General features: G+C 46.8%; 2 protein-coding genes and 1 non-coding gene across 23 annotated transcripts in view; 1 reads left to right on the forward strand and 2 right to left on the reverse strand.

The window, feature by feature from the left end:
* The window catches only part of SNX5 (sorting nexin 5), a 23,745-nt gene extending 12,988 nt beyond the window's left edge, over nt 1-10,757 (reverse strand). For 5 of the 16 annotated variants that reach the window (XR_016216025.1, XR_016216023.1, XR_016216027.1 and 2 more), the window contains exons 1-4: nt 10,631-10,757; nt 10,311-10,393; nt 959-1,063; nt 218-328 (exon numbers count right to left, since the gene is read on the reverse strand). Coding sequence is in view for 5 of the 16 variants with exons in the window: in XM_008256352.5 (XP_008254574.1) it covers nt 218-328; nt 959-1,063; nt 10,311-10,361 (267 nt within the window). In the remaining 11 variants the exon portion in view is untranslated. Of the gene's footprint in view, nt 1-217; nt 329-958; nt 1,064-2,066; nt 2,445-5,294; nt 5,478-10,310; nt 10,394-10,630 lie in introns of those variants that run through there. The other 11 variants (XR_011380019.2, XR_016216022.1, XR_016216024.1 and 8 more) reach the window with 6 other exon arrangements.
* Nucleotides 5,577-5,810, reverse strand: LOC127491239 (small nucleolar RNA SNORD17). The gene has a single exon (XR_007919825.1). It is a non-coding gene; the product is annotated as a small nucleolar RNA SNORD17 (small nucleolar RNA).
* On the forward strand, nt 9,708-21,581 carry MGME1 (mitochondrial genome maintenance exonuclease 1). Of its 6 annotated transcripts, none has more exons than XM_089307354.1 (5): nt 9,708-9,821; nt 11,602-12,146; nt 16,861-17,080; nt 19,924-20,056; nt 20,439-21,581. In XM_089307354.1, the coding sequence occupies exons 2-5, from the start codon at nt 11,636-11,638 to the stop codon at nt 20,595-20,597; spliced, it is 1,023 nt and encodes a 340-aa protein (XP_089163480.1). In that variant the 5' UTR covers nt 9,708-9,821; nt 11,602-11,635; the 3' UTR covers nt 20,598-21,581. The 6 variants fall into 6 exon arrangements, 5 of the variants coding, with proteins under 5 accessions (XP_089163480.1, XP_089163477.1, XP_089163478.1 ...); XM_089307351.1 differs by lacking the exon at nt 9,708-9,821 and adding an exon at nt 10,787-10,918; XM_089307352.1 differs by lacking the exon at nt 9,708-9,821 and adding an exon at nt 10,797-10,925.
* Nucleotides 21,582-25,424: the final 3,843 nt, after the last annotated feature.

The following is a 25,424-nucleotide window of genomic DNA, read 5'->3' on the forward strand; positions in this document are numbered from 1 at the left end:
CCAATTGGGGAGTGAACCAGCAGATGGAAGAACTATCTTTACCTCTCTCTCTATCTCTAACTCTTTCAAATAAAATAAATCTTTAAAAAAAAAAAAAAAACTTTACCAGTAAAGAATTAGCAAACATCCTAGCAAGCAGATAAAATAAGATTTTCACGAACCATTAAAATAAAAAGAAGAAACTAGTTCAATTACTTGTTTTCTAAAAAGCACTCACAATAAGCCCAGCATACTCTGTTGTTTCAGTGAGTGTGTCATGTAGCCACACAAAGTCTTCATGCTGCCTTGTAACAGAAAACTCTGGGCTCTGAAACGTGGGCAGTGTGGTCTGTAAAGAAAGGAGAGAAATTTAAGTGGTAACTACCACTCTTAGATAAAGCGGTTTGGGTTTCCTGGGCTGCCTATGGGAAAATTCTGTATTCACAAAGAACAAAGCAGAAATAAACTCCCCCATGAAGACTAAGATCAAACCACATCTCTAAGAAAATTCTTTACACAAAACAGTTTTCTAAAGCCTGCAATGACCACCCAGAGGCCAGAATTGCACGCTTCTTTCATCTGCTTTCATCAGCACAAAGCAGGCAGAGAATCAATCCCATTGCCTGTCTTCTCATTGCCTCCTTATCAAGTGAGATGTGGCAACCAAGTCACAGAGGCATTAACAACAGGGGAGAAGACCTTCTAAACTCAGGAATTAGGGAAAGATGGACACTTCCCTTAGAGTCAAACAAAAAACCAAAGGTGGAAGCCTTGGGCTGTGTAGGTGGGTGACTGCTGCATTACTCTGCCTGTTAGGCTTTCTCAAGAATACAGACCACACTTAACGACCAGCAGCACCCTCAGCCCCAGGGAAGCAGAAAGCTGAAGCATCAGCAAGTAGCTGATGCTTACTGCAAGTGACAGGTCCTCACGTGGTGCTGGTACAAGACAGAACTCTTAGTATTACGCAGTCACTTACCTTGGTGTGCACTGTAAATTTGACCTTATCTCTCTCGCTGAGTGCATCAGGTATGTCGATCTGAAGTGAAGGATCAATATTCAGGTCCACAGATACAGATCTCAGCTGAAATACATTTGTTTTATATTAGTCTCTAATGTTTTAGCCCCCAAAATTACCCTTCAAACATGGGAACTACTTAAAAGTAGTCTTCATTAGATCATTTAGAACAAAGTAAGTTTTGAGATCTTCACTTCAAGCGAAAACTTCACTCTTCACGTGCCTGAGTCCTGTAATATGCTTCTAATGCAGTGTACATCACACACTTTATAACTACATGAGAAATATTTAGCCAAATACTTAACTGTATGTTAAGACAGCTTGGATGCCTAGAAAGAACAAAACCTAACTTATTACATAAATGCCAAAGTACAAAGAACATTCAAGAAGTATTAACAAGGCTCAGTAGGTTACCTTGTGTTGCTAACATCCCCTGTTAGTACCAAGTTAAATCCCCACTGCTGTTTTCAATCTAGCTTCCTCCTAATGTATTTGGGAAGGCAAGAGAATTCCCCAAGTGTCTGGCCCTTATTTTTTTAAAGAGTTTTAGTTTTTTTTCTTTTTTATCACAACAAGGACTCCAGCTCTGGTTTATTTCTGGTAAGAGCTTCCTTTCTTCAAGTAAGTTTCCATGGGGCAAATACAACCTTCAAAAATACCAGGGTACAACAAACCAAAATGTGATTTCAGAGCAACACTGGCCACTTCACCTACCTTATGTTTCTATCTGCCAGGGGTCAGACAGGCCCACGCAGAGGAATAAAATGAACTAAGTGTAAGAGTAGCAATGAACACTTGTTTAGAGACAGGACAGCCCACAGGATAGGCCTAAAATGCATCCCCCAAAACTAGCCAATTCCATTTCCTGAAATTACAAACCCTGGCTGATAATTCCTTTTTTCCCGTGCTATAAGCCTAGCAAAGCTGCTGAGCCTGTCCAACTCCCCATGAGGGAGCCTGTCCCAACTTTTGAAATGAGGGTTGAAAAGACAAAGCAGGTGTTACCAAATGAACACACTCCTCATAAGTATCTCATAAGTATCACAGTTACAGCTACAATGAACTTTACCAGCCAACTTCTGTTCCACTGAACGATTATCTTCTGGTTCCCACGCTTAACTCTTTTATGAAGTGTCTTCCTCCCTGATGAGTATAGTTTTTCGGGCATGCATGTTAAGACACAAAGGAGGCCGGCAACGTGGCTCACTTGGCTAATCCTCTGCCTGTGGCGCCGGCACCCCAGGTTCTGTTCCTCTTTCAGTCCAGCTCTCTGCTGTGGCCCGGGAAGGCAGTGAAGGATGGCCCAAGTGCTTGGGCCCTGCACCCGCATGGGAGACCAGGAGGAAGCACCTGGCTCTTGGCTTCAGATCGGCGCAGCGCACCGGCCGTAGCAGCCATTTGGGGGGTGAACCAACGGAAAAGAAGACCTTTCTGTCTCTAACTCTGCCTGTCAAAAAAGACACAAAGGAATACAGAATCACTAACTTTTGATGCTTTTGTTAGCAGCCTGATGACTAACAGGGTATCGGGCACCCACACTAGAAAGGATTCGAGCAAACCCCTACCACTTTATAAAGCTTCAACCACCAAATAAACAGCCTGTATTTGGGTCTTAAAGGATTGTCTAAAATATAGCTGCAAAATGTGAGCATCCAGGCTCAGTCTCTAGCCCTGTGCTAAATGAACTTTCTCATATCATAGCCTATAACCTCCAAATGACGCACAGAACATCCAAGAGTAATAAAGGGTTGTGAAATGCTTGGCGTTTCTAAGTCAGCATTCGTGCCCTCACTCCAGAAGCACCAAGTGGGGTGCAAAGTTCTGCATTCCTGCAGATGCTTAGTCAAGGACACTAACTCCACAACCCCTTACCACCATACTTGCTTAAGAAGGTGGGTGGCACTCTTGCCACCCAACTCACTATTCCCTAATCTCAAGATAACCAAAGTACTGGTTTGGGGGTTTGGTTTCTTTTTTCCTTTTCTTTTTCTTTTTTTTAGATTTATCCATTAGAAAGGCAGGGACCAGCATTGCATATGGGTGCCGGTTCAAGTCCCGGCTGGTCCACTTCTGATCCAGCGCTCTGCTATGGCCTGGGAAAACAGTGGAAATCCTTTGACCCCTGCATCCACATGGGAGCCCCGGAAGAAGCTCCAGCCACTGCAGCTATTTGGGGAGTGAACCAGCAGATGGAAGACCTCTCTAACTCTGCCTTTCAAATAAATTAATTAATTAAAAAAAAAAAAGAATTAGAGAGGCAGAGAGAGGGAGGGAATGACAGAATCTTTCATCCACTGATTCAGTCCCTAAGTAAATGGCCACAACAGCCAGGGATGGGCCAGGCCAAAACCATGAGCCTGGAAATCCATCCAAGTCCCCTACATGCATGCAGGGGGTCATCCTCCACTGCTTTTCCAGGCACATTAGCAAGAAACTATAGACTGGGAGTGGAGCAACTGGGATTCAGACCAGCGCACATATGGGGATGCTGGCACTGCCAAGCTGTGACTTAACCTGCTCACTTACCTTGCCGTGCCACAGGGCAGGCCCCAGAAAATGTCTCAGAGGATGACTCACTATGCAGTTGCTCACCTGATCAACAACCCCCCAGCTGGGGCACCCCAAGACCTTGCAGAGCTGTCTTCAAGTACTCACTTTTGGTCCAAATCTCATGACTCACCCTGGCACATGTGACACATGTAACACCACCAGCAGTGCCCCCTCTCCCTAAACAGGTTTAAAGACTCAAAAGATGGCAAAAGGTACCTATGAAGCTGAACATCACAAAAGGAGATCCCAAAACTCAGAACCCACAAAGGGAACAGAGAAAATACAAACTAAAGTATGATAAATCTAAGTTGTTGTGGTACCAGCAAACTGTTTGACTAATGCTATATAACCAAGGCAACAGGACACAGTTGGAAGAAATAAATTCTGCAGTAACTGGTAAGCTAGATGGGGGCTAGTCCAATAGTCATTTAAATTTAGCCAGCTGTATATATAACATACAATGCCAGACCACTGTTTCCACTTTGAATATTAGAAGGAAAACTACCAGATAGACAACTTGTATCTATTTGATTTTCTAGTTTCTACTGCCAAAGCTAAGAAAGGTACTTAGCTAGCACATGCTACATTCCTGCTTTCCCTTCTAAATGTTACTCTGTGGATTTTGCTTTGTTATCCTTCACTCTTTTTTATTTTTTATTATTATTATTATTATTATTATTTTTTTTTTGACAGGCAGAGTGGACAGTGAGAGAGAGAGACAGAGAGAAAGATCTTCCTTTGCCGTTGGTTCACCCTCCAATGGCCGCCGCAGCCGGCGCGCTGCGGCCGGCGCACCGCGCCGATCCGATGGCAGGAGCCAGGAGCCAGGTGCTTTTCCTGGTCTCCCATGGGGTGCAGGGCCCAAGCACCTGGGCCATCCTCCACTGCACTCCCTGGCCACAGCAGAGAGCTGGCCTGGAAGAGGGGCAACCGGGACAGAATCCGGCGCTCCAACCGGGACTAGAACCCGGTGTGCCGGCGCCGCTAGGCGGAGGATTAGCCTAGTGAGCCGCGGCGCCGGCCTGTTATCCTTCACTCTTAAGATGTCTGTCCAAGACTGCCAATGAGGATCTGTTCACAATGTCTAGGTGAAAAGCCTGCGGCTTGGGTCAAATTTTCCTTTCATCATAAAAAGCAAAGGCAGAGTCTATCTCAGCAGGTATGCTATCACTCACACCTTGTCTAATGATCACTGGTGAGAAAATAAAATCTATAACACTCCATATTTGAATTAACTTCTGTACACATTAAAGATCTACAAGACAGCACCTAGGAAACATACTATCATGTTACTGTTTCACCACACAAGGAAAATAATTTTTAATTAACCTTGTTTATTTTAAAATCAGAGTTACAGAGACACAGGCAGAGAAAAAGAGAATCCTCCATCTACTGGTTCACCCCCCCAAAATGGTCACAATGACCAGGGCTGGGCCAGGAGCTTATTCTGGGTCTTCTACATGAATGCAGGGGCCCAAGGCGCTTGGGTCACCCCCTGCTGCTTTCCCAAGACATTAGCAAGAAGCTGGATCAGAAGTGGAACAGCCAGGACTCAAATCCATGCCCATATGGAATGCCAGCTAACTTGCTGTGCTACAGCATCAGCCCCAAGAAAAGTAAATTTCCATTCTCTCAAACTCCACCTTATGCCTCAAGTTTTTGATACTAAACGGCTAAAATGTCTCAAAGAACTGGTACTCAGAACAGTTTTCTTCCTCATCCCGCAAACAATCAAAAGCTAATTTACCTGTATTCTATCCCAGATTTCTGTTGCGCTAGCAAATGAAAAACAATTACATTAACGATAAGAATACATTAACTCTGCCTTTACAGGCCATTCCCTGTGCCCTGCTGGCGTTCTTCCAGTATCTCAGACCTGCAATGTATCTTAATTCTTAAAGGTAAAAAAAAAAAAAAAAAAACAAAAAAAAAACCAAAAACTAAGGACTTCTAGATCTCTGTCTACTAACATATAGCTATGAAAACTTCTCGTGAATAAGCCTAAAAAAACTAGAAGGGCTGCGAGCAAGTGATCAGATTTTACCACTCATCTTGGTGAGATGGGCCCAGAGGGCCTCACCCCTGCTGTCACTAGCCGTTCTCACCAGCAGCCAACCAACACCCGAGCAGCCCACAGTAGAACACTGCAGGCTGCAGGGCATTTGGAGGCTGCACAGCCCCAGCTCCTAGAACAGGAACTGAGGTTTGGAAGACGGTCAGTACAGCGCACTCAGCGAATGGATAAACTGAATCATCATTTCACAAGGTTGCAAGCCCATGCGCTAATTGAATCTCAACATGGAGAGAGAAATCAACTAAATGACTACCCTAAGTAACTAAATCATGTCCAGAAATCCCATTTGGATTGTCAAATCATTTCACAAAAAGGCTTCAGCTATACAAAGGGGTCTTCATAAAGTTCATGGAAGTCCCATTTTCCATAGAGCGTTTGAAGTCCCCATGTATGATTTGTCTGGATTCCCTAGCACAGAAATCCTAATGGGAATTAGCACACCACTGCAGCAAAGAAAGCAACTCCAAAATAAAAGAAAAAACTAATTTCTTCCTTTACTCAGTGCTAAAGCCGTTCCCCTACAGTAGATGCCCTCAAGTCTACCTCCCTTCCTTCCCAGGTTCTTCAACTGGAGGACATCTGTGACAAAGCTGACACACTGTTCTGGTTACTCAAGTGGAAGCGAGTATAAGAACATTCACTGCCAGCCCTTTATGTGATCTCATTTCAGGATCACCAAGATGAAAACATTTATCTTCATTACTAAGAAAGGTAATTCAGGAGCACGGCAGAACTATAGGAATTTAAAACTTACCAGCCATCTCGCAGTTCAAGACACAATGGCAGCATGGAGAGAAGGCTGCCTGCTCTATGGGCGGACTGAGCATGATGAGGGTCATTTTCCAGATGCAAATATTCCAAAGCTTACTTATCACCCACCAGCTCCTTGGTAACCATGAGCACAGTGCCCCAGTGTTGGCTTGCTCTTCTCTGAAGACCACTGAAAGCCCAGACTTGAAGCTACCGCATCTGTACTCTTCACTGACCAGCACGCCCTTCAGACAGAGCTCAGGCTAACAAAAGCAGAAAATCACACTTTACTCTCCAGACCGGAATGCAGCAGTTGAAAAAGTTACGTCAATCTGCAGAAAGGGGAAGAGTCAAGCCAAAGACCTAATTTTTAAACTGTTGTTCAGCTCAGTTCCTCTGGCCCTCCAACTGCAACTTACACACTTCTCTGCTGTATTTATTATCTGCCTTTAAGTTGCAAAACCACTCAATTCCATGTTCCTCTTTTAGGAGAGGCATCTCAGAGTAACTCAACAGCCAGTCAGAAAACAACAGCCACAGGTGAGACACTTCTGTACTTCACTTTACCACATCCAGGGGAGACACGTCTATGCCCTCACTACAAGTTAGGGGATGGAATGCATCTAACCTCACTGCCCATTTCTTGACCTACCCGAGACATTCAAGGCACCAATCTAGTGAACCAGCAGATGGAAGACCTCTTTCTCTCTGACTCGCAAATTATTTAAAGAAAAAATAAAGAATTATTATATAAAGAAAAAATTAAAGAAAAAATTATTAAAGAAAAAAAAAAAAAAAAAAACAGGAGAAGGCTGCTGTCATGTAGGAAGCCACCCATGTTGCTCAACAGTCTACAACACAGGACAATCCCTAGGAAAGAAAATGTCAACACTGCTCAGACTGAGAAACTCTGGTTTAAACTAAAGTCCCAGATTAAGTGTAAGTCACCTTCTAGGTCTCACTGATTGAGAATTTGAATAAGTCAAAACTAGAAATGTGAGCAGATCATGAATGCTAATGTAGCACTCACAAATAGGGGCCTTAAGATGCTGGCTGTGTGCAAGTCACTGACGCAGAACTGTCAGTGTGGGCAGTGCTTAAGACACACTTCCTGAATTAAAAAAAGTCTTGAATACAGCAGGAAACTTCAGTCTATAAGAACTGGTAAGTTTGAGCTTCATGCAGTATTGGTCAAAATTCAGGACTGTTTCCATACTAACAAATCAGACACACCTTCATCCCAGCTGATGCCCTTAAGAGGTAGCTTCCTTACCAGTTTTTTAAAACTATACTTGCAAAAACAAACAAAAAAAACTACTATACTTGCAGGGGCCAGCATTGTGGCATAGGGGTGAAGCCACTGCCTGCCAACACCGTGCTGGCATCCAATATGGGCACCAGTTCATGTCCCGGCTGCTCCACTTCCAATCCAGCTCCCTGCTAATGGCCTGGGAAAAGCAGCAGCAGACAGCCCAAGTGTTTGGCCCCTGCTCCCACTTGGGAGACCAGGGAGCTCCTTTAAAAAAAAAAAAAAAGATTTTATCTATTTATTTGAGAGGCAGAGTTACAGAGGGAGAGACAAAAGTCTTCCACCTGCTGGTTCACTCCCCAAATGGTTGCAACAGCCAGAGCCAGAGCTGGGCCAATCTGAAGCCAACAGCCAGGAGCTTCTTCCAGTCCCTGGTATCTGCCTGGCCATTGCAGCTACCTGCAGTGAACCAGTGGATGGAAGTTCTCTCTGTAACTCTTTCAAATAAATAAAACCTTTAAAACCACACACACACACACACACACACACACACACGCATGCGCCAACATGAACCATGTATCAACCCAAAGCCATGTATCAACCTGTGAAAGTTTAGGTCACCCGGCCCAGGGCCCAGCACCTGCAGAGCCTTACCTTTCCACGAGTTCAACTTAGTTCCACCCATTTGCAATTATAAAGCAGAGAAATCTTAAGTTTTCATAATCAAGAAAAGCCAAGGGGCAGGACTCCAAGAACTACAATGTTACATTTGATTTGCAAGTGTTTGCTAGACTAACAGAAATGACTCATCCCCAAAGAATCCCTCAAGGTATACATTAAATCCATGAGGGTCACCTAAATATAGGGGCCAGCTGCTTACTCCATGACTATTGGCAAACTCAAAGCCTGGAGACCCAGGTAGCATCAACAGAATTTACGTATTGGCTAAACTCTGGTTTTCTAAATTCTATCGTTATATACACTCTTTACCATTAGTAGAGAACTAAGAACTACACTAACTACTTAACTCTCTTGAAATCCACTTTTTGAGGAAGGAAAAACATCCCAACATCTTTGGCTAAATGATATTACAAAATGAAAGTCTTCTGCTGAAGTAGACAAAATGACTATTGCTCAACAGCGCTCAAACTCAAGAATCCAGTGCATTCCCTATTTTTAACCTCATGGTGGGTGGGGTGAGCAAATCCATGAAATCCACCCTCATGGAAATTCCAAAGCATACAATCAGAATATTTAAACAAGTACAAAATATTTCGGTGAACTGACAGAACTGCAATGTGGCAAGTTAGCCCATGACTTGGCCTCTCATTACCACTTCATACGCACCCTTACTCCCTAGATCTGATCAATCACAGCACTACTGTAAGCATAGATCAGGAAGCAAAAAGGCTAATATTTAGTTTTATCTCATTTCTGTAATTCAAAAAAAATCAGAAGTTTCTGAGCCACTAAAACCAGGAGACAGTTAAAGTCCCTGGCAGCCTGCAAATTTTGCTGAATCAGACTGGGGGAGGAGGTCTTTTTATACCAAAGCTGCAACAAGTAAGGAGATGGAGCTTAGGCAATCAAGTCCTTTTCCTTAACTGCTCCTGGCTCAGGACAGCCAGAAGGAATTAAGTTCCAGAAAGAGTAAAACACAAATGGCTCTAAAAATTCATATCCAGTCCCAACACTTTAGGGAAAGTGTTCTGGGGAAAAATAAAAGTCTCAAAGTTCTGACTTCCAGTTTTAGAAAAAAAAAAAAAAAAACTTCTTTCAACTTTCAAAAGAGAACCAAGATGCTCCCAAGCACAACGCTCTACTTTGTTAAGGGACACAGGGTACTCCTGTTCCTACAGTCCAGCGCTCTGGGCCCAACTGTGCTGTGCACGCACAGGAAGGTGTCACCATTGGAAGGTGCCTTTGACTGCTCCAGAAATGCGAGTTTTAAGACCGCTCCCTGAGGGTCTGTTATTCCTTCTATCACCAAAATCTATGATGCTGACGACTGTGCACGCAAAGTCCTGACTCACAAACCGTAAGCATCGCACGAGCCAACAGGAGCGCAGGGCAAGCCTCTGGACCGTCAACTGGCTACGCTAACCTCATTTAATTACGCTAGTAACCGCTCAACCCTCAGCACGCGGCCTGCGGGCGATTTATCCAGACACATCAGACTTCAAAACCTAAGACCGACTTCAGTGAGTATTTGAGCACCTACTAAAGCCCACACAATCCCCACGACAATGCGTTTGGTGTTTGGTGTTTATCGAGTTGAAGGAAGCGTGGTTCGTATACTTGATTTGATGGGAATTCGCCCAGTGGTCTGAGCCAAGAGATCGTTTTCTCCAAAAAGGGAGAGATGGCGCCAATTCGGAGACAACAGGCCCAACGGGTCGTTTTTGCAATGTCAAGTGGATCTCACATCCCCTTTCCAGCCACCACGTTATCAAGGGAAGTTTGGTAATCTTTGCGTTAAAAAAAAAAAAAGAAAAGAAAAGAAAAAACTGGAGCCTGCAGGGATTAACACGGGAACTGGCCTCTGAGCAAGGCCGCGCGTCTCTGCTCTCCCTGGGGTCCACGGGGTCTGCCCCAAGCTCACGGGTGCCTCCCGCGTCGGGCAGGGCCCCCCGGGGAGGGTCGAGGGAGGAACGTGGGGGGCCCCTGGAAGTCGGCGGGTTAGCCCTCACCTTACTGCGGTCCTCCTCCTGCTGCTGCAGCAACTCGGGAACCGCGGCCATGACGACGCGGGCCTCGAGCAGGTGCCGCCTGGCTGTGCGAGGAAAGAAGAGGCTGGGCTGCCGCCGCCGGGGCGCCTCTCAGGGGCGGCCGCGGCCCCGCCTCCGCTGGCCTCCCGGCACGACGGCAGCGGGAGGCCGCCACACTCCGCCACCATCCCAGCAGCCCCGGGAGCGGGCGGGAGGCGCGCCACGTGCTCCCCCAGAGCGGCCTCCCCCGTCCCCGCTGCCGTCCATCTTGAAGCCGGGCAAAGAAGCAACGCGGGGCCTACCCTCGCTCCGCACCACGCGGAGGCCGCTGACCGCAGGACCGCGACGAGAACGCAGAGCCACGGGCACTCTCTGAGCGAGGCACGTCTCGAGAAAGAGCGCGCTCTGCTGCGGGCGAATTTATTACTCAGCCCGAGTCCAAGATGGCGACGAGCGGTGACGTACTCAAGATCTCGTGAGAGCGCGAACGGGCGCGATTTGGAAGCGCCCGCGCTTCCGCCTAAGGGGAGGGGCAGAGGCGGTGCCTCCCACAAAGCGCGCGACTTTGGAGGTGAACGAGAGGCGAGGAGGTGGGGCGTGAGTAGCGCAGTGCATGCTGGGGCTGTCTTGTCTGGGGGCGGGGCTTAATTCCAGACCAAAGCGCGGGACCGATGAAAGTACGGGTCCCGAGAGGTTATTGGGGCTCCGGGACTTAAGCGAAGCGTGGTGGCTTTTGAGGTACCGACCCCCATGCTTTAGGCTGGTTTTCCATTTAGAGCTCTTCCCTAACTCAGACTCCTGCCCGAGGGGCCCCCGCCATCCTGCCGGCGCCATCAGGAAGTAGCTTTTTGGGGACGCCCGCCACTTGCCTGCTCCAACCCTGCTCCGGCAGCTGGAATCCCACGTCTGTCAAACGAGGTTGTCAAAGTCCTCAGAGTCACGTACACGGAGTATTTAGCGAAGAGCCCAGTGTTTAGGAGGCAGGGGACTGTTAACCTGGGACCCGAGGCCGCGGCGGGGCGGGCTCCCTCGTTGAGTCGCCCCTGCCTCCCCTTTCCGGGCGTCCTCTTTCAGATGAAGGGACTGGGGTCGTCTCGCTGGCCCTTGTGGTAGTGATGACCCTTTCGTGGGTTACCGCCTTGTCCGAACGTGCGGGGAAAGTTCATTGACCGCGCTCTCGATGCGCGATCGATGTCGTTCTGATGCAGCTTCCGCCCGGGTGATTCGGATACTCGACGTGTCTGGTACCTAACACTGCTTCTCTCTTTAATAGGAAGACAAAAAGGACACAAGACTGGAAATCAGAGATGAAGGCTTTTCAGGCCGTTTGCAGGCAGCTCAGGCCTTCCAAGGGGTTCCCTGGGGAACCGGCTCCCCGGATGAATTTCTTCACTTCCTCTTACTGCTTTGGCCGGAAGAAAAAGATGAACCCTTACGAAGAAGTGGACCAAGGAAAATACTCTGATTTAGTACGCTCTGTGTTGTCATGCAGAGGCTCTGCCCAGACCCCAGAATCTCTGTTTGAGGAAGACGCTTTGCTCTACGGACCTGTCAGTAAGCGTCATCCCCCTAAGCAGGATAAGGAAGCAAAAGTTCCGCGAAACTGGTTTCCGATCTTCAATCCGGAGAGGGACGTGAGACCCGATGCAAGCGACCCTTCGGTTCCTCTGAAAATCCCCCTGCAAAAGAAAGTGATTCCGAGTGTGACCCGGATCCTTCAGCACACCATGACACCACAACAAGTTTTCTATTTGGAGAGGTGGAAACAGCGGATGGTTCTGGAACTGGGAGAAGATGGCTTTGCAGAATATACTTCAAGTAATGTGCTTACAGTCTGGTCCTGCGTGGTCACTGCCTTTTCTAGAATACAGAGCACCGGGGTTCAGCTAGTAAGGAATCGCTTTCAAATAATGAGCACTAAATAGCGCTTTGTGTGTACATCATTAACTCAATCCTCCTGAAGTTCTGAGTTAGATATTGATAGATAATATTGTCTCCATTTTACAGGTGAAACTGAAGCAGTGAGGTCAAGTAACTTGACTCAGTGATACATAAAATTCATTTGTTTTATGAGATGTAAAACTTAATACTAGAATTGCTTGTTTTCCTTGATTATGGAAAGACGTGGATCACCTGATAACAATTCTAGTTATTTGCTAGGCTTCTGTAAAGAATCCAGTAAAAACACATGGTCCAGATTTAGATCTTAGTAAACTGAGATAATCCAATGATCTTGATTAAGAACTGAGAATAAATAGATGTTAGCCTTCAACCTCTAAGTTAGACAAGTAAGAAAAATGGCTTCCTTAAAAGAGAGTCTGACTAAAAACAAAAACCATTTGGCAGGGATGAAATAGCTACTCCTATAAGGATGGTGTCAGTGTTTTTTGTCAAAATTAAGTTTCACTTTGATCAATCTTTCGCCTGTGCAGTACATGTGCCCCGGTGGTACCCAAGCACTTTTATTTTTCAAGTAGTGTACTTATTTTCTGACAGCTTAAAAACAACTGTGTATGTAAATGTATAACACATTAAACATGTGGCCACATACGTTCTAAAGACAAACGCTAAGTTTACAGGTGGTCCTGGACATGACACAAGTGACCTTAGCCCCTTAAAGCATTCCTCAGCTGTGTGAGGCAGACACACAAAGCAAACAATTCTCTGTATTCTAAACAAGAAACATAAAAATCGTTCAGTGACATCTGGAATTTTTATATGTACCTCTAAAATTTAGAATTGATAGTTTGAGTCTTTAGCTCTTGACACAAAATAAGGAAGTTTTGCTGGTGGCCCTCTTCATAAAGGAGAGGAATTTCTGTTTGGAATGTGAATGAGCCCCAATAGCCCCACCCCAAGGAATTCCAGAGTCAGCTTTTTGATCAAAATTAGCACTCCTCTGTTTTCCTTATCTCAGTATCAACCTTAAAGAAATGAGCAGAATCACTCTTTAGAAAATAGTATAGGTTAGTATTGTGGTCAAAAGAAAGAGAAGACAAGTAAAATCAGAATTCAGTTGATTAATGTGTCCAGAGGAGCAGTCTGAAAAAGCCTGAATTGATAAATTCCTTCCTGCTTGCTCTTGCCGAAGTCCAGAGCGCAGAGATGTGCCCAGAGCTGGCATTCTTCCAAACTCTTGAGCAATATCCCAAGCATCAGTTCACCGTTTTGGTGATAAGCAGAGTGTCTGACTTAGTCTAATTTATAATAAAGGTTGACCATAGTAGAAAGGGCAGGAGTTTATTTGTTATAATGTTTTTGGTATGCTGATTTTTTTAATTCTAAAATAGAAGCCATATCTTGTCAGCTCCAGCATCAGAATATTGGAAATGTATGAACGTTTTTAATGTACTTTATATACTGGGACTTAAAAGCATTTCACTTTCATCCCTTTAATTGAGTGGATACTCGAGCTTGATGCCACCTACAGTGAGTCTTTTCTTGACTGTTTTCTATTTTATTTTTACCAATTGAATCATGCTTAGTGTTCTGAGCCTTAGATTCCAAGGGTGCCATCGGGTAGATTGGCATGCTTGTGGGCCTGTGGCTGTGAAGACCCTAGCAGGGCTTAGACCTGCTGCAGGGAATCAGTTGTTGGTGTAGCCGTGGATACAGCAGTCTTCCTGTTTTTAACATGTTTGTCTTATGCTTCATTAAGCTATGCTGTAGACAAATACTACCCTGGTTTTCACTAGGGTTTTGGTTTTTCTTAAGATCTGTTTATTTATTTAAAAGCAGTGGAGTGATAGAGCGGGGGGGTGAGGGAAGATCTTCCATCCACTGTGGTTCTCTCCCTAAATGCCCACACCAGCTGGGGCTGTGGATACCAGGGACCCAGGTATTTGAGGCATTATGTGCTGCCTCCCAGGGTGTGCATTAGCAGGAAGCTGGAAGCTGGATCAGAACTGGAAGAGTCGGGACCATGTGATACAGGTGTCCCATCCCAAGTGGCTTAATCCTTTGGGATACAACGCCTTTCCCCCCTAGTAGGTTTTTGGGTTTGTTTTGTTTTTGTTTTTTTGTTTTTTTGTTTTTGGACAGGCAGAGTGGACTGTGAGAGAGAGAGACAGAGAGAAAGGTCTTCCTTTTCCGTTGGTTCGCCCCCCAATGGCCACTGCGGCCTGCACACCACGCTGATCCGAAGCCAGGAGCCAGGTGCTTCTCCTGGTCTCCCATGCAGGTGCAGGACCCAAGCACTTGGGCCATCCTCCACTGCACTCCCGGGCCACAGCAGAGAGCTGGACAGGAAGAGGAGTGGAGCGACTGGGACTAGAACCTGGTGTGCCGGCGCCACAGATGGAGGATTAGCCTATTGAGCCATGGCGCCGGCCCCCTACTAGGTTTTAATTCATTGATTTTAAATTTCCTATAAGCCTTTCATGTACTATTAATCCCAAGTAAACCTGGAGTAGAATAACTTGGTTTCTCTGTCTGAATTCCATTTAACTCTCCAAGTAATTTTCCAGAAGTGATTCTGGTTTTTGCCCGTAGTAGAATTGACCTTTCAAAGACTGACAAATGTAATTATGGTTTAGCGTCACCTCATTCGATGAGATTGTTTCCTCCTCTTCCATGGATGGGACTGTAGCCTGTGCATTTCCCTCTCTGTATGTCTGAGTTTGCCCCCCTTGCTATTCTGTAAGGTGGACTGAAAAGAACAAAGACCCTGGTGCCAGGCTGCTGTTCTGACGTCTTGCTTTTTGTCAGTTTAACTGCACTTTCTAGAGCAGGGCCTCATTCATGAAAGTGGAGGTGATGATCCTTAACTTGCTGAATTGTTGTTTGAAAACTAAATAATATTTTGAAGGCACTAAGGCCACTGCTTATCCTAACAAGGCCTCCCTCTTTTTTTCTCTCATTCCCTCACCAAAAGTCAAGTGGAATATGTAGTATTTCTTGGATTTGTTGAATCTACTGCATTTCCTTTTCTAAACTTTAAAGTCTGAGAGGGAAAAAATCAGGACATGGCAACCATGTCAGACTGTCCTGTTACCAAAAACAAACCAAAAAAGGTACAGGAGAATGTCCCTGTCCCTGCAAACTGCATATAATAGCCAATTCATTATTTTAACTTGAGTGTGCCTTAATTTTCATTCCTTGTCAGTCACTAATCCTGTTTGTTAAAGGATTCCCCCATCTATTGTTATTGTAAGTTTTTGTTTGTAAAAGAACTTTAAGCAGAAGCACAGTTCCCTAAGTTTTAATGGTTTTATTTTTCACAATCAGTTAACTTACTGAAGTTTACAGTTAAATACAAGTGGGATAATACAAGTGTGGACCTTTAGCCCCTGGATCTTTGTCCTAATTCTACTATAAATACTTCATTATAAGCCATTTTACTGGGGCCGGAGCTATGGCGTAGGTTAAGCCTTCACCTGCAGCACTGGCATCCCATATGGGCACCGGTTCATGTCCTAGCTGCCCCTCTGTTGATCCAGCTCTCTGCTAATGGCCTGGGGAAGCAGTAGAAAATGACCCAAGTGCTTGGGCTCCTGCACCCACATGAGAGACCTGGAAGAAGCTCCTGGCTCCTGGCTTCAGATCGGCCTAGCTCCGGCCATTGCAGCCGTTTGTGGAGTGAACCAGCAGATGAAAGACTTCTTTCCCTGTGTCCCTCTGTCTGTAATTCTGCCTCTCAAATAAATAAATATTTTTCTAAAAAATTCATTTTATTGTATATACTGTTCTATCCCTTTGGTTTCAAAGTGCATCCTGTGGTTTTACAAGAGGCTGAGGCCGGCGCCACGGCTCAATAGGTTAATCCTCCACCTAGCGGTGCCGGCACACTGGGTTCTAGTCCCAGTCGGGGTGCCGGATTCTGTCCTGATTGCCCCTCTTCCAGGCCAGCTCTCTGCTGTGGCCAGGGAGTGCAGTGGAGGATGGCCCAAGTGCTTGGGCCCTGTACCCCGTGGGAGACCAGGAGAAGCACCTGGCTCCTGCCTTCGGATCAGCGAGGTGCGCCGGCCGCAGCACACCAGCCGTGGTGGCCATTGGAGGGTGAACCAACGGCAAAAGGAAGACCTTTCTCTCTGTCTCTCTCTCTCACTATCCACTCTGCCTGTTTAAAAAAAAAAAAGAGGCTGAAATTTGGTGTCTTTTTTTATTATTATTATTATTTTATTTGACAGGTAGAGTTATAGACAGTGAGAGAGAGAGAGAAAGGTCTTCCCTCCGTTGGTTCACTCCCCAAATGGCCGCTACCACTGGCGCTGTGCCGATCCAAAGCCAGGAGCCAGGTGCCTCTTCCTGGTTTCCCATGCGGGTGCAGGAGCCCAAGCACCTGGGCCATCCTCCACTGCTCTCCCTGGCCACAGCAGAGAGCTGGACTGGAAGAGGAGCAACCGGGACTAGAACCCTGCACCCATATGGGATGCTGGAGCCACAGGTGGAGGATTAGCCACGTGAGCCACAGCACCGGCCCTGAAATTTGGTGTCTTGAAGATTGTCACTTAAAGGAAATTTCTGTATAATTTTAATTTTATCATTTTTAGAATTATTTTTTACTATCTTTTTCTCTTGATTTCCTTTTTAGACATTTTCTTGCAAGGGAGACGGTTCCATGAAGCCTTGGAAAGCATACTTCTACCCCAGGTGAACTCCCAAGGGAGAGGTGAGGATCTCCTCGAATGTGGCTACATCGAAAGTGTCCAGCATGTTCTGAAAGACGTCAGTGGAGTGCGAGCTCTGGAAAGTGCAGTTCAACATGAGACCTTGAAGTACGCGGGTCTGCTGGACTGTGTGGCTGAGTATCAGTAAGTGTGACTTTGTCTTCCTCATAGGCTGGGAGTGAATTAATGCAGCGGGGACAGATGGTGCCCATCAAAAGGTTCTTTCAATTCCTGCTTCGGGGTGTGCCAATAAGTACTGAAGCCTCTGCCTCTTTAAAGTCAAAAACTACGTGATGTCCAAGAGCTGGATGTGGGCCAGGAGTTGAAGACAGATACAGAGGGAAGCACCTACATACTCCACATCAACTAGTATTCCCAAGTCAACTGTTTGGTGGGGAAGTGGTGTACTGTTCAATATCCGTAGCATGGCCTGCTTTCCCACCCGCATTTCTCTTTCCCTTCCCCCAGGAGGACACATACCATGAGATTCCTGCCTTTCTTTCCTGTTTTCCTAGAGATAGCACTGTGATCTCTTGGCCCTGAAAATCAACTTCCTGGCTTCCAGGCAATGTTTGACACAGACAGGAACTCTGAACTTAGTAAAGCTTCCTGCAGTTTTCATATTGCTGCTGTGTTCATTTTTTCCCGGTGACTCTGGACTCTAAGGGTAGCTATCGACTGCAGGTACCCCCATTCCACATAAAGCGTGTGAGCAGTAAGAACAGGTTGAGGTGGGGAAATCTGTGGGTAAGCCTTGGAGCAGTAGTTTAAATTTAAAAGATCAATGGAATAATCATTAGTCTGGAAACCACTTAGACCACAACCTAACAGCTTTGTGCCATCACTGGCTTCTACCTGACAAGAGTCCTGTGGACCCAGAAATTTAACAGGCTGGGACACCTTTGTTGAAAACTATATTGGCCGGTGCCGTGGCTCAATAGGCTAATCCTCCACCTAGCGGCACTGGCACACCGGGTTCTAGTCCCGGTCGGGGCGCTGGATTCTGTCCCGGTTGCCCCTTTTCCAGGCCAGCTCTCTACTGTGGCCCGGGAAGGCAGTGGAGGATGGCCCAGGTACTTGGCCCTGCACCTGCATGGGAGACCAGGAGAAGCACCTGGCTCCTGCCTTCAGATCAGCGCAGTGTGCCGGTCGCAGCGCGCCAGCCATGGCGGCTATTGGAGGGTGAACCAACGGCAAAAGGAAGACCTTTCTCTCTGTCTCTCTCTCTCTCACTATCCACTCTGCCTGTTAAAAAAAAAAAAAAAAAAAAGAAAGAAAGAAAGAAAGAAAGAAAATAACTATAAATGCATGAGTTTATTTCTGGTCTCTTTATTCAGTTCCATTGATCAGTGTGTCTGCTATTACACCCATAATGTGCTATTTTGTTCCAATCATATAAATATATTTTGAATATTTATTTGTTTTGAAAGGCAGAGTGACAGGAGAGACAAAGAGATCTTCCATCCACTGGTTCACTCCCCAAATTGCCACAACAGCCAGGGCAGGTCTAGGCCAAAGCCAGGAGCCCAGAGCTCCATCTGGGTCTCCCACATGTGTGGAAGGGGCCCAAGCACTCGGGCCATCATTTGCTGCTTTCCCAGGCACATTAGCAAGGAGATGGATAAGAAGCAGAGTAAGCAAGACTCGACCTAGCCCTCCAATGTGGGATGTCAATGTCATAGGCAGTGGCTTAACCTGCTGCACCACCAGTCAAGAAGTATGATGTCTCTATCTTAGTTGTTTTTTTTTTTAACTATTATGATAGATTTATTTATTTATTTATTTGAAAGGCAGAGTTATGGCGAGGTAGAGGCAGAGAGAAAGAGAGGTCTTCCATCTGCTGGTTCACTCCCTAGATGGCTGCAACAGCCAGAGCTGCGCCTATCCAAAGCCAGGAGCCAGGAGCTTCTTCCGGGTCTCCCATGTGGTTGCAGGGGCCCAAGGACTTGGGCCATCTTCTACTGCTTTCCCAGGCCACAGCAGAGAGCTGGATTGGAAGTGGAGCGCCGGGACTCAAACTGGCGCCCATATGGGATGCCAGCACTGCAGACAGCAGCTTCACCCACCATGCCATAGCGCTGCCCCCAGGTTTTAAATTCGTAAAGACATGAACCATCTTCACTGCTGCAGGATCCAAAATAATAACTTATTTATGTTTCTGCATAAAATTGGTGTCTGTTGAATGTTGAGGGTTTGAACCCCACTTTGATTTGAACTGCCAAAATTCATAGTCTTTCATTATGAGGACTTTGCTACTGATGTGTTGTCTTTCATTCTCATAGATACTTGAAAGGAAATCAGCCAAAACAACAGTAGATCTGTTTTCAGTTTCCCTGTCAAGTGGTAAAGGGGAGGAGGCCATGGAAGTCCAAAAGAATTACATGAAAGTTTAGAACCTTGAACTACAAAGGTGGTTTCTCAGCTCTCTCACTGGCCCACATCTGCAGCTCTCATGGATGCCTTTCATGATGCATTTTCCATCTTACCCCCGATGGAGTCTTTTTTTTTAAGTTTTATTTATTTATTTGAAAGAAAGAGTTACAGAGAGGCAGAGGCTGAGAGAGAGAGAGAGAGAAAGTCTTCCATCCACTGGTTCACTCCCCAGTTGGCTGCAACGGCTGGAGCTGAGCCGATCTGAAGCCAGGAACCAGGAGCTTTTTCCAGGTCTCCCACGTGGGTGCAGGGGCCCAAGCACTTGAACCATCTTTACTGCCTTCCCAGGCCATAGCAGAGAGCTGGATCAGAAGTGGAATAGCTGGATCTCAAACTGGTGCCCATATGGGATACTGGCACTGCAGGTGGCAGCTTTACCTATTATACCACAGCGCCAGCCCCCAGTAGGTCCTTTAATGGCCTGTTTGGAAAACGGGGAATAGAAGCAATGGTAGTCGGGTGACAAGTAAAGACATGATACATAAGAGGAGAGTTCACCTCGTGAACTTTTCAGTTTGAACTATCATCTGCTGAGACTTCTGGTTTCTCCTTAGGGGCAAGCTGTGTGTGATTGATTGGAAGACATCAGAAAAACCAAAGCCTTTTCTCCGAAATACATTTGACAACCCACTGCAAGTTGTGGCATATGTGGGAGCCATAAACTATGACGCCAACTATAGCTTCCAGGTCAGGACTCAGGCTTTGCTCAGTGCTTATTTATGCCTACCTAAGACCCTGGGGTCTTTGCTCTGCTCTTATCCCACTGCTGACTCTGTTATTTCTTGTTCTCACCCCACCCCACCCCTTTTGTTTTTCTTCTCCCACTTTAAAACACTTTTCCTGCCTCTTCCTGGCTTCTTAAAAATAGTTCCTTTAATGATCACAGCCCATTCTTCATTGTTTTATCTGTCCTCTCTGTTCTCATGTATCCTGGTGCAGTCTTTCAGCAACCCACCTTAGAAATCGGGTAGGAGATATTCCTGCCAATTGTTCTCTACTGAGTTTGCCCTGGGGTAAGAAGGAAATGAACCTGATGGAGAACTGTGGAATTGCCTGTGTTTCCTCCTAGGTTCAGTGTGGCTTGATTGTGGTGGCCTACAAGGACGGATCCCCTGCCCACCCACATTTCATGGATGCAGAACTCTGTGCCCAGTACTGGGCCAAGTGGCTGCTTCGACTAGAAGAATACACAGAAAAGAAGAACCAGAATGTTCAGAAGCCAGATTAGGGGGCAGGAGGCAGGGCGCCATTTGGAAACATTGCAGCACATTCCTGTAGTTCCAGAAGATACACTGCTGTTTACTGTGATCTAAAGATGGAGGTGCCGCCGGAGCCCAGAGCTACACCAACGTAAGCAGAAGTACTAATTTGTTGAAAGTTATTGCTACCAAAAAGACAGAAAAGCCTAGATTTGGAGAGCTGTAGTTCAGTACTTTAAGTACCAACTGTGCTACCCCTGTTGTTGACCTGAGGAGAGGGCCAGTCTGATTGGCGGTCACCTTGATGTCTTTGTGTCTCCCGGGCAGGATGCCCAGCCTTTGAGTTGAGATCGGAAGGCAGTGAGGCTTGGCGTGCCTAGCGTTTCCCCAGGGCTCACAGGGAGGGAAGCACCGAGTACCCCTTAGGGTGTGTGTGGAGGGCAAACGCACATCAGCCAACCAGCCCTGCCTTTCCTCTCTCCCAAAACGTGGGGCTTGCTCCAATTTCCACTAGGGGAAAAACATTTTAAAAAGAACTCTGCGTGTGATTGCTTCGCCTTGAGTAAGTGCTGCTGTGTAGAAAGACGGAGCATATTTGCTGTGTTCCTTTGCAGTATCCCTTGGCACACCCTCAAATGACCACAGCTGTGTCCAGGGCTCAGTCTGCAGAAGGCCACTGTGGGTGTTTTAGTGACAGTTTCTGCTGTGTACACAGGAAATTTGCCATCTGACATTTTTCAGCTACTAGAGGAACAAAGAAATCCATTAGCTTTTAAGCCTGTGTTTGATATGTAATAAGAAGTATTGCTAGTCATTGGTAGTCATTATTAGGTTTTTGGAAACCTAATAAGTGCCCATTGTAGCCCTGGGGTAGGGTTTCCTATTTTATGAAGTGGGTTTGTTAGCATTTAAGTTACTGTTGCTACCTTAAAATAGTAGACTTCTATGATCACTTTTTTTTCTTTTGTTAGTCATTGTTTATAAGAAATAAAATACAAGATATGAGCAATGAGGCTTTTGCTTTTGTTTATTTAAATCTGTGTTTATAGGCTAATTCTGTCTACTGGGAAATTATTCGGACTTTGTTGTTAAATTCAAAATTTGACCACTGGCCCAGTAGCTTTGGTGAGTCCTTCCAGTTCCCTGTGAATAGCCTGGGAAAAGCAATGGAAGATGGCCCAAGTACTTGGGACCCTGCAACCTACATGGGAGACCTGGAAGAAGCTTCTGGCTCCTGGCTTTGGCCTGGTACAGCCCTGCCGTTGCGGCCATTTAGGGAGTGAACTAGCAGCTGAAAGATCTCTCTCTCTGTCTCTCCCCTTCTCTAAAACGCTTTCAAATAAATAAATAATAAAATCTTTAATTAAAAAAAGAAGAAGAAGAGCTCTCCACCATGGTCCCCTGACAAAAAAGAAGATTCAGACAAGAGAGGACTGAGGGAGGCCTTTGGGTTCATTCAGTACCCTTCAGCATACACCCTCAGGCCCTGTGATTGCCAAAGACAAAGCCTCTACTAACAGATTTTTTTTTTTTTTTGCCACTCTGTTCTGTTATGTGGGGAGCAACTGGGAGCAACTCGGACTAGACTAAGTTACAGGAATTAAGACTTATTCTATGCATCTGCTCTCCCACAATATGGCGCTGGGAGAGGAGAAAACAGCTTCTACACAGCTGCCTCCAGTTCAGCCAATAAACTGTAGGACTTGCTCCTGATTGGAGGAGAGCAGCGTACTCGGCGTGTGGGCAGCCGAGTTGGGATTGGCAGAGAAGGACTATAAAGGAGGAGAGAGACGGCATGCACCAGGAACATCTAAGGGGAACATCTAAGGGGAACACCTTGTGCAGCCCTGAGAGAGCCGGCCGGCGGTGTGCCGCTCCCCTGCGGAAGTGGGGAAAGTGGCCAGGGGGAACCGCCCTTCCACAGAGGTGGAAGGGACGGCAGCCAACCCGGGAAGAACCAGCAGCAAACCCGGGGAGGGCCGAGCAGACGAAAGAACAGCGCAGGGTCCTGTGTCGTTCCTCCGTGAAGACGGGGAGCGACATAATGGTGCCGTGACTCGGATATGAAGCCTAGGCAGGGCTTAGTGTCGTTCCTCCATGAAGAGGGGGAGCGACATGTTAAAGTCTCATCTCAGAATTTAAGAGACTAGACCCAGCAAAATAGCATTTTAATATAGTTCTGCAATTGGGTTAATCCAAATTCACCTCAGAGCCATCACTTCATCCCAGGAGTCTCTCAAACTAACGGGGACCTGAAGAGTTCCATTAGCTGGGCCCTCAGAGGAGCCCCAGGGAGGTGCTGTGGTCGGTAGAACAAAGCAGGTACACTCTTTGGACCACTCAAGGGCTCACCAGTTCCCACACTCCTTGGATCTCACCCATTAACAGCAGTGTCAGTCCCGAGAGGGATTGACAATGAAAAGTCACCAGCACTCCTAAGACATAGGAGAAGAAAAAGACAGTTTTCCAAGAACTGACAAGGTGTTACTGGATTTTGGGGTACCACCCCTCCCCCTAAGTGATACACAGCACACTAAACTTCAGTGAAAAGCAACTGCAGATGTACAGTAAGGCAAGTCTGTCCGATTAAGGCTAGTGAAGATTTTTGCTTCCTTTCTGGAGCAGAGCACAGCCCTACAGTCTGGAGAGATGAACTAAGATTCAGAGCAAACCGCATTCCTTTTCCTCTGCATTCCTGATACATTCCACAGCTCACAAAACCATGCTGGCACTGAACCAAGTTTCAGGGTTTTTTTTTTTTAATTTGCTTAAAATTTATTTATTTGAAAGAGCAACAGAAAGACAGAGGGAGAGGCACAGAGATCTTCCACCTGCTGGTTCGCTCCTCAAATGGCTGCAATGACCAGGGCTGGGCCAGGCCAAAGCCAGGAGCTTCTTCCAGGTCTCCAGCATGGGTGCAAGGACCCATGCACTTGGGCCATCCTCTGCTGCTTTCCCAAGCACATTATCTGGGAGCTGGATGGGAAATGAAGCAGCAGGGTCTCAAATCAGCACCCATGTGGGATGTCAACGTTGTAGATAGCATCTTAACTGGCTATGCTACAACATAAAACCCCCAAGTTTCAGTTTCTTAAAAAACTTATTTAAAAGAGATATTAGGGCCAGTGCTGTGGCACAGCGGGTTAACGCCTGGCCTAAAGCGCCGACATCCCATATGGGTGCCAGTTTGAGTCCCGGCTGCTCCACTTCCAATCCAGCTCTCTGCTATGGCCTGGGAAAGCAGTAAGAAGATGGCCCACAGCTCTCTGCTGTGGCCAGGGAGTGCAGTGGAGGATGGCCCAAGTACTTGGGCCCTGCACCCCATGGGAGACCAGAAGAAGTACCTGGCTCCTGCCATCGGATCAGCGCGGTGTGCCAGCCGCAGCGCGCCAGCCGCGGCGGCCATTGGAGGGTGAACCAACAGCAAAGGAAGACCTTTTTCTCTCTCTCTCTCTCACTGTCCACTCTGCCTGACCAAAAAAAAAAAAAAAAAAAAGAAGAAGAAGAAGAAGAAGGAGAAGAAGGAGAAGGCCGGCGCTGCGGCAGAATCTGTCCCGGTTGCCCCTCTTCCAGGCCAGCTCTCTGCTGTGGCCCGGGAGTGCAGTGGAGGATGGCCCAAGTGCTTGGGCCCTGCACCCCATGGGAGACCAGGAGAAGTACCTGGCTCCGGCCATCGGATCAGCGCGGTGCCCCGGCCGCAGCGCGCCGGCAGCGGCAGCCATTGGAGGGTGAACCAACGGCAAAAGGAAGACCTTTCTCTCTGTCTCTCTCTCTCACTGTCCACTCTGCCTGTCAAAAAAAAAAAAAAAGAAGATGGCCCAAGTCCTTGGGTTCCTACACCTGCGTGGGAGACCCGGAGGAAGCTCCTGGCTCCTGGCTTCGGATCGGCACAGCTTCAGCTGTTGCGGCCATTTGGGGAGTGAACCAGCGGATGGAAGACTTCTCTCTCTAACTCTCTGCTTCTCCTCTCTCTGTAACTCTGACTTTCAAATAAATAAATAAATCTTAAAAAAAAAAAAAGTCAGAAATATCTTTTATTCACTGGATCACTCCCCAAATATGCACAACAGCCAGGGCCGGGCCAGGCTGAAAACAGGAGCCTGGAACTCAATACAGGTCTCGCAGGTGAGTAGAAGGGCCCAAGTACTTGACCCATCACCTGTTGCCTTGCAAGTGTGCATCAGCAGGAAGCTGGATTGGAAGCAGAGCTGGGACTCCAACCCAGGGACTCTGAAATGGGATGCAAGTTTCTTTTTCTTTCTTTCTCTTTTTTTAAGATTTTATCTATTTGAGGGGCAGCACTGTGTTGTAGCAGGTTAAAACGCTGGCCTGCAGCACCAGCATCCCATATGGGTGCAGGTTCAAGTCCCAGCTGCTCCACTTCCAATCCAGCTCCCCGCTAATGCGCCTGGGAAAGCTGCGGAGGATGGCCCAAGTGCTTGGGCCCCTGCACCCATGTGGGAGACCCAGAAGAAGCTCCTGGCTCCTAGCTTGAGATCGGCCCAGCTCCGGCCATTGTGGCCATTTGGGGACTGAACCAGCAGATGGATGACCCCTCTCTTTCTGTCTCTACCTCTCTCTGGAACTCTTTCAAATAAATAAAAATAAATCTTAAAAAAAAAATTGTTTCTATTTGAAAGAGAGTAACACATCTTCCATCTGATGGTTCATTTCCCCAAATTCCTGCAGCACCTGGGTCTGGGCCAGGGTGAATCCAGAAGCCAACAGCTCCATTTATTTCTCCCACATGGGTGACGGGGACTCAAGCACTTGGGCCATCAGCTGCTGCTTCCCAGGCACATTAGCAGCGAGCTGGATCAGAGACAGAGTGGCCAGGACTCAAACTGGCATTCTGA

Source organism: Oryctolagus cuniculus, chromosome 11 (genome assembly GCF_051225735.1).
Source record: "Oryctolagus cuniculus isolate XC-2025 breed Fujian yellow rabbit chromosome 11, ASM5122573v1, whole genome shotgun sequence".
In the NCBI taxonomy this organism is placed as follows: Eukaryota; Metazoa; Chordata; class Mammalia; order Lagomorpha; family Leporidae; genus Oryctolagus; species Oryctolagus cuniculus.

What these genes read in the sequence shown, in the direction of transcription:
- MGME1 (XM_051845360.3), top strand. Translation starts at nt 10,942, where the DNA reads ATGCTGGGGCTGTCTTGTCTGGGGGCGGGGCTTAATTCCAGACCAAAG. An exon ending in GAAGCGTGGTGGCTTTTGAG is followed by an intron (nt 11,067 to 11,601) that starts GTACCGACCCCC and finishes TCTCTTTAATAG; the next exon opens with GAAGACAAAAAGGACACAAG. An exon ending in GACTGTGTGGCTGAGTATCA is followed by an intron (nt 17,081 to 19,923) that starts GTAAGTGTGACT and finishes GTTTCTCCTTAG; the next exon opens with GGGCAAGCTGTGTGTGATTG.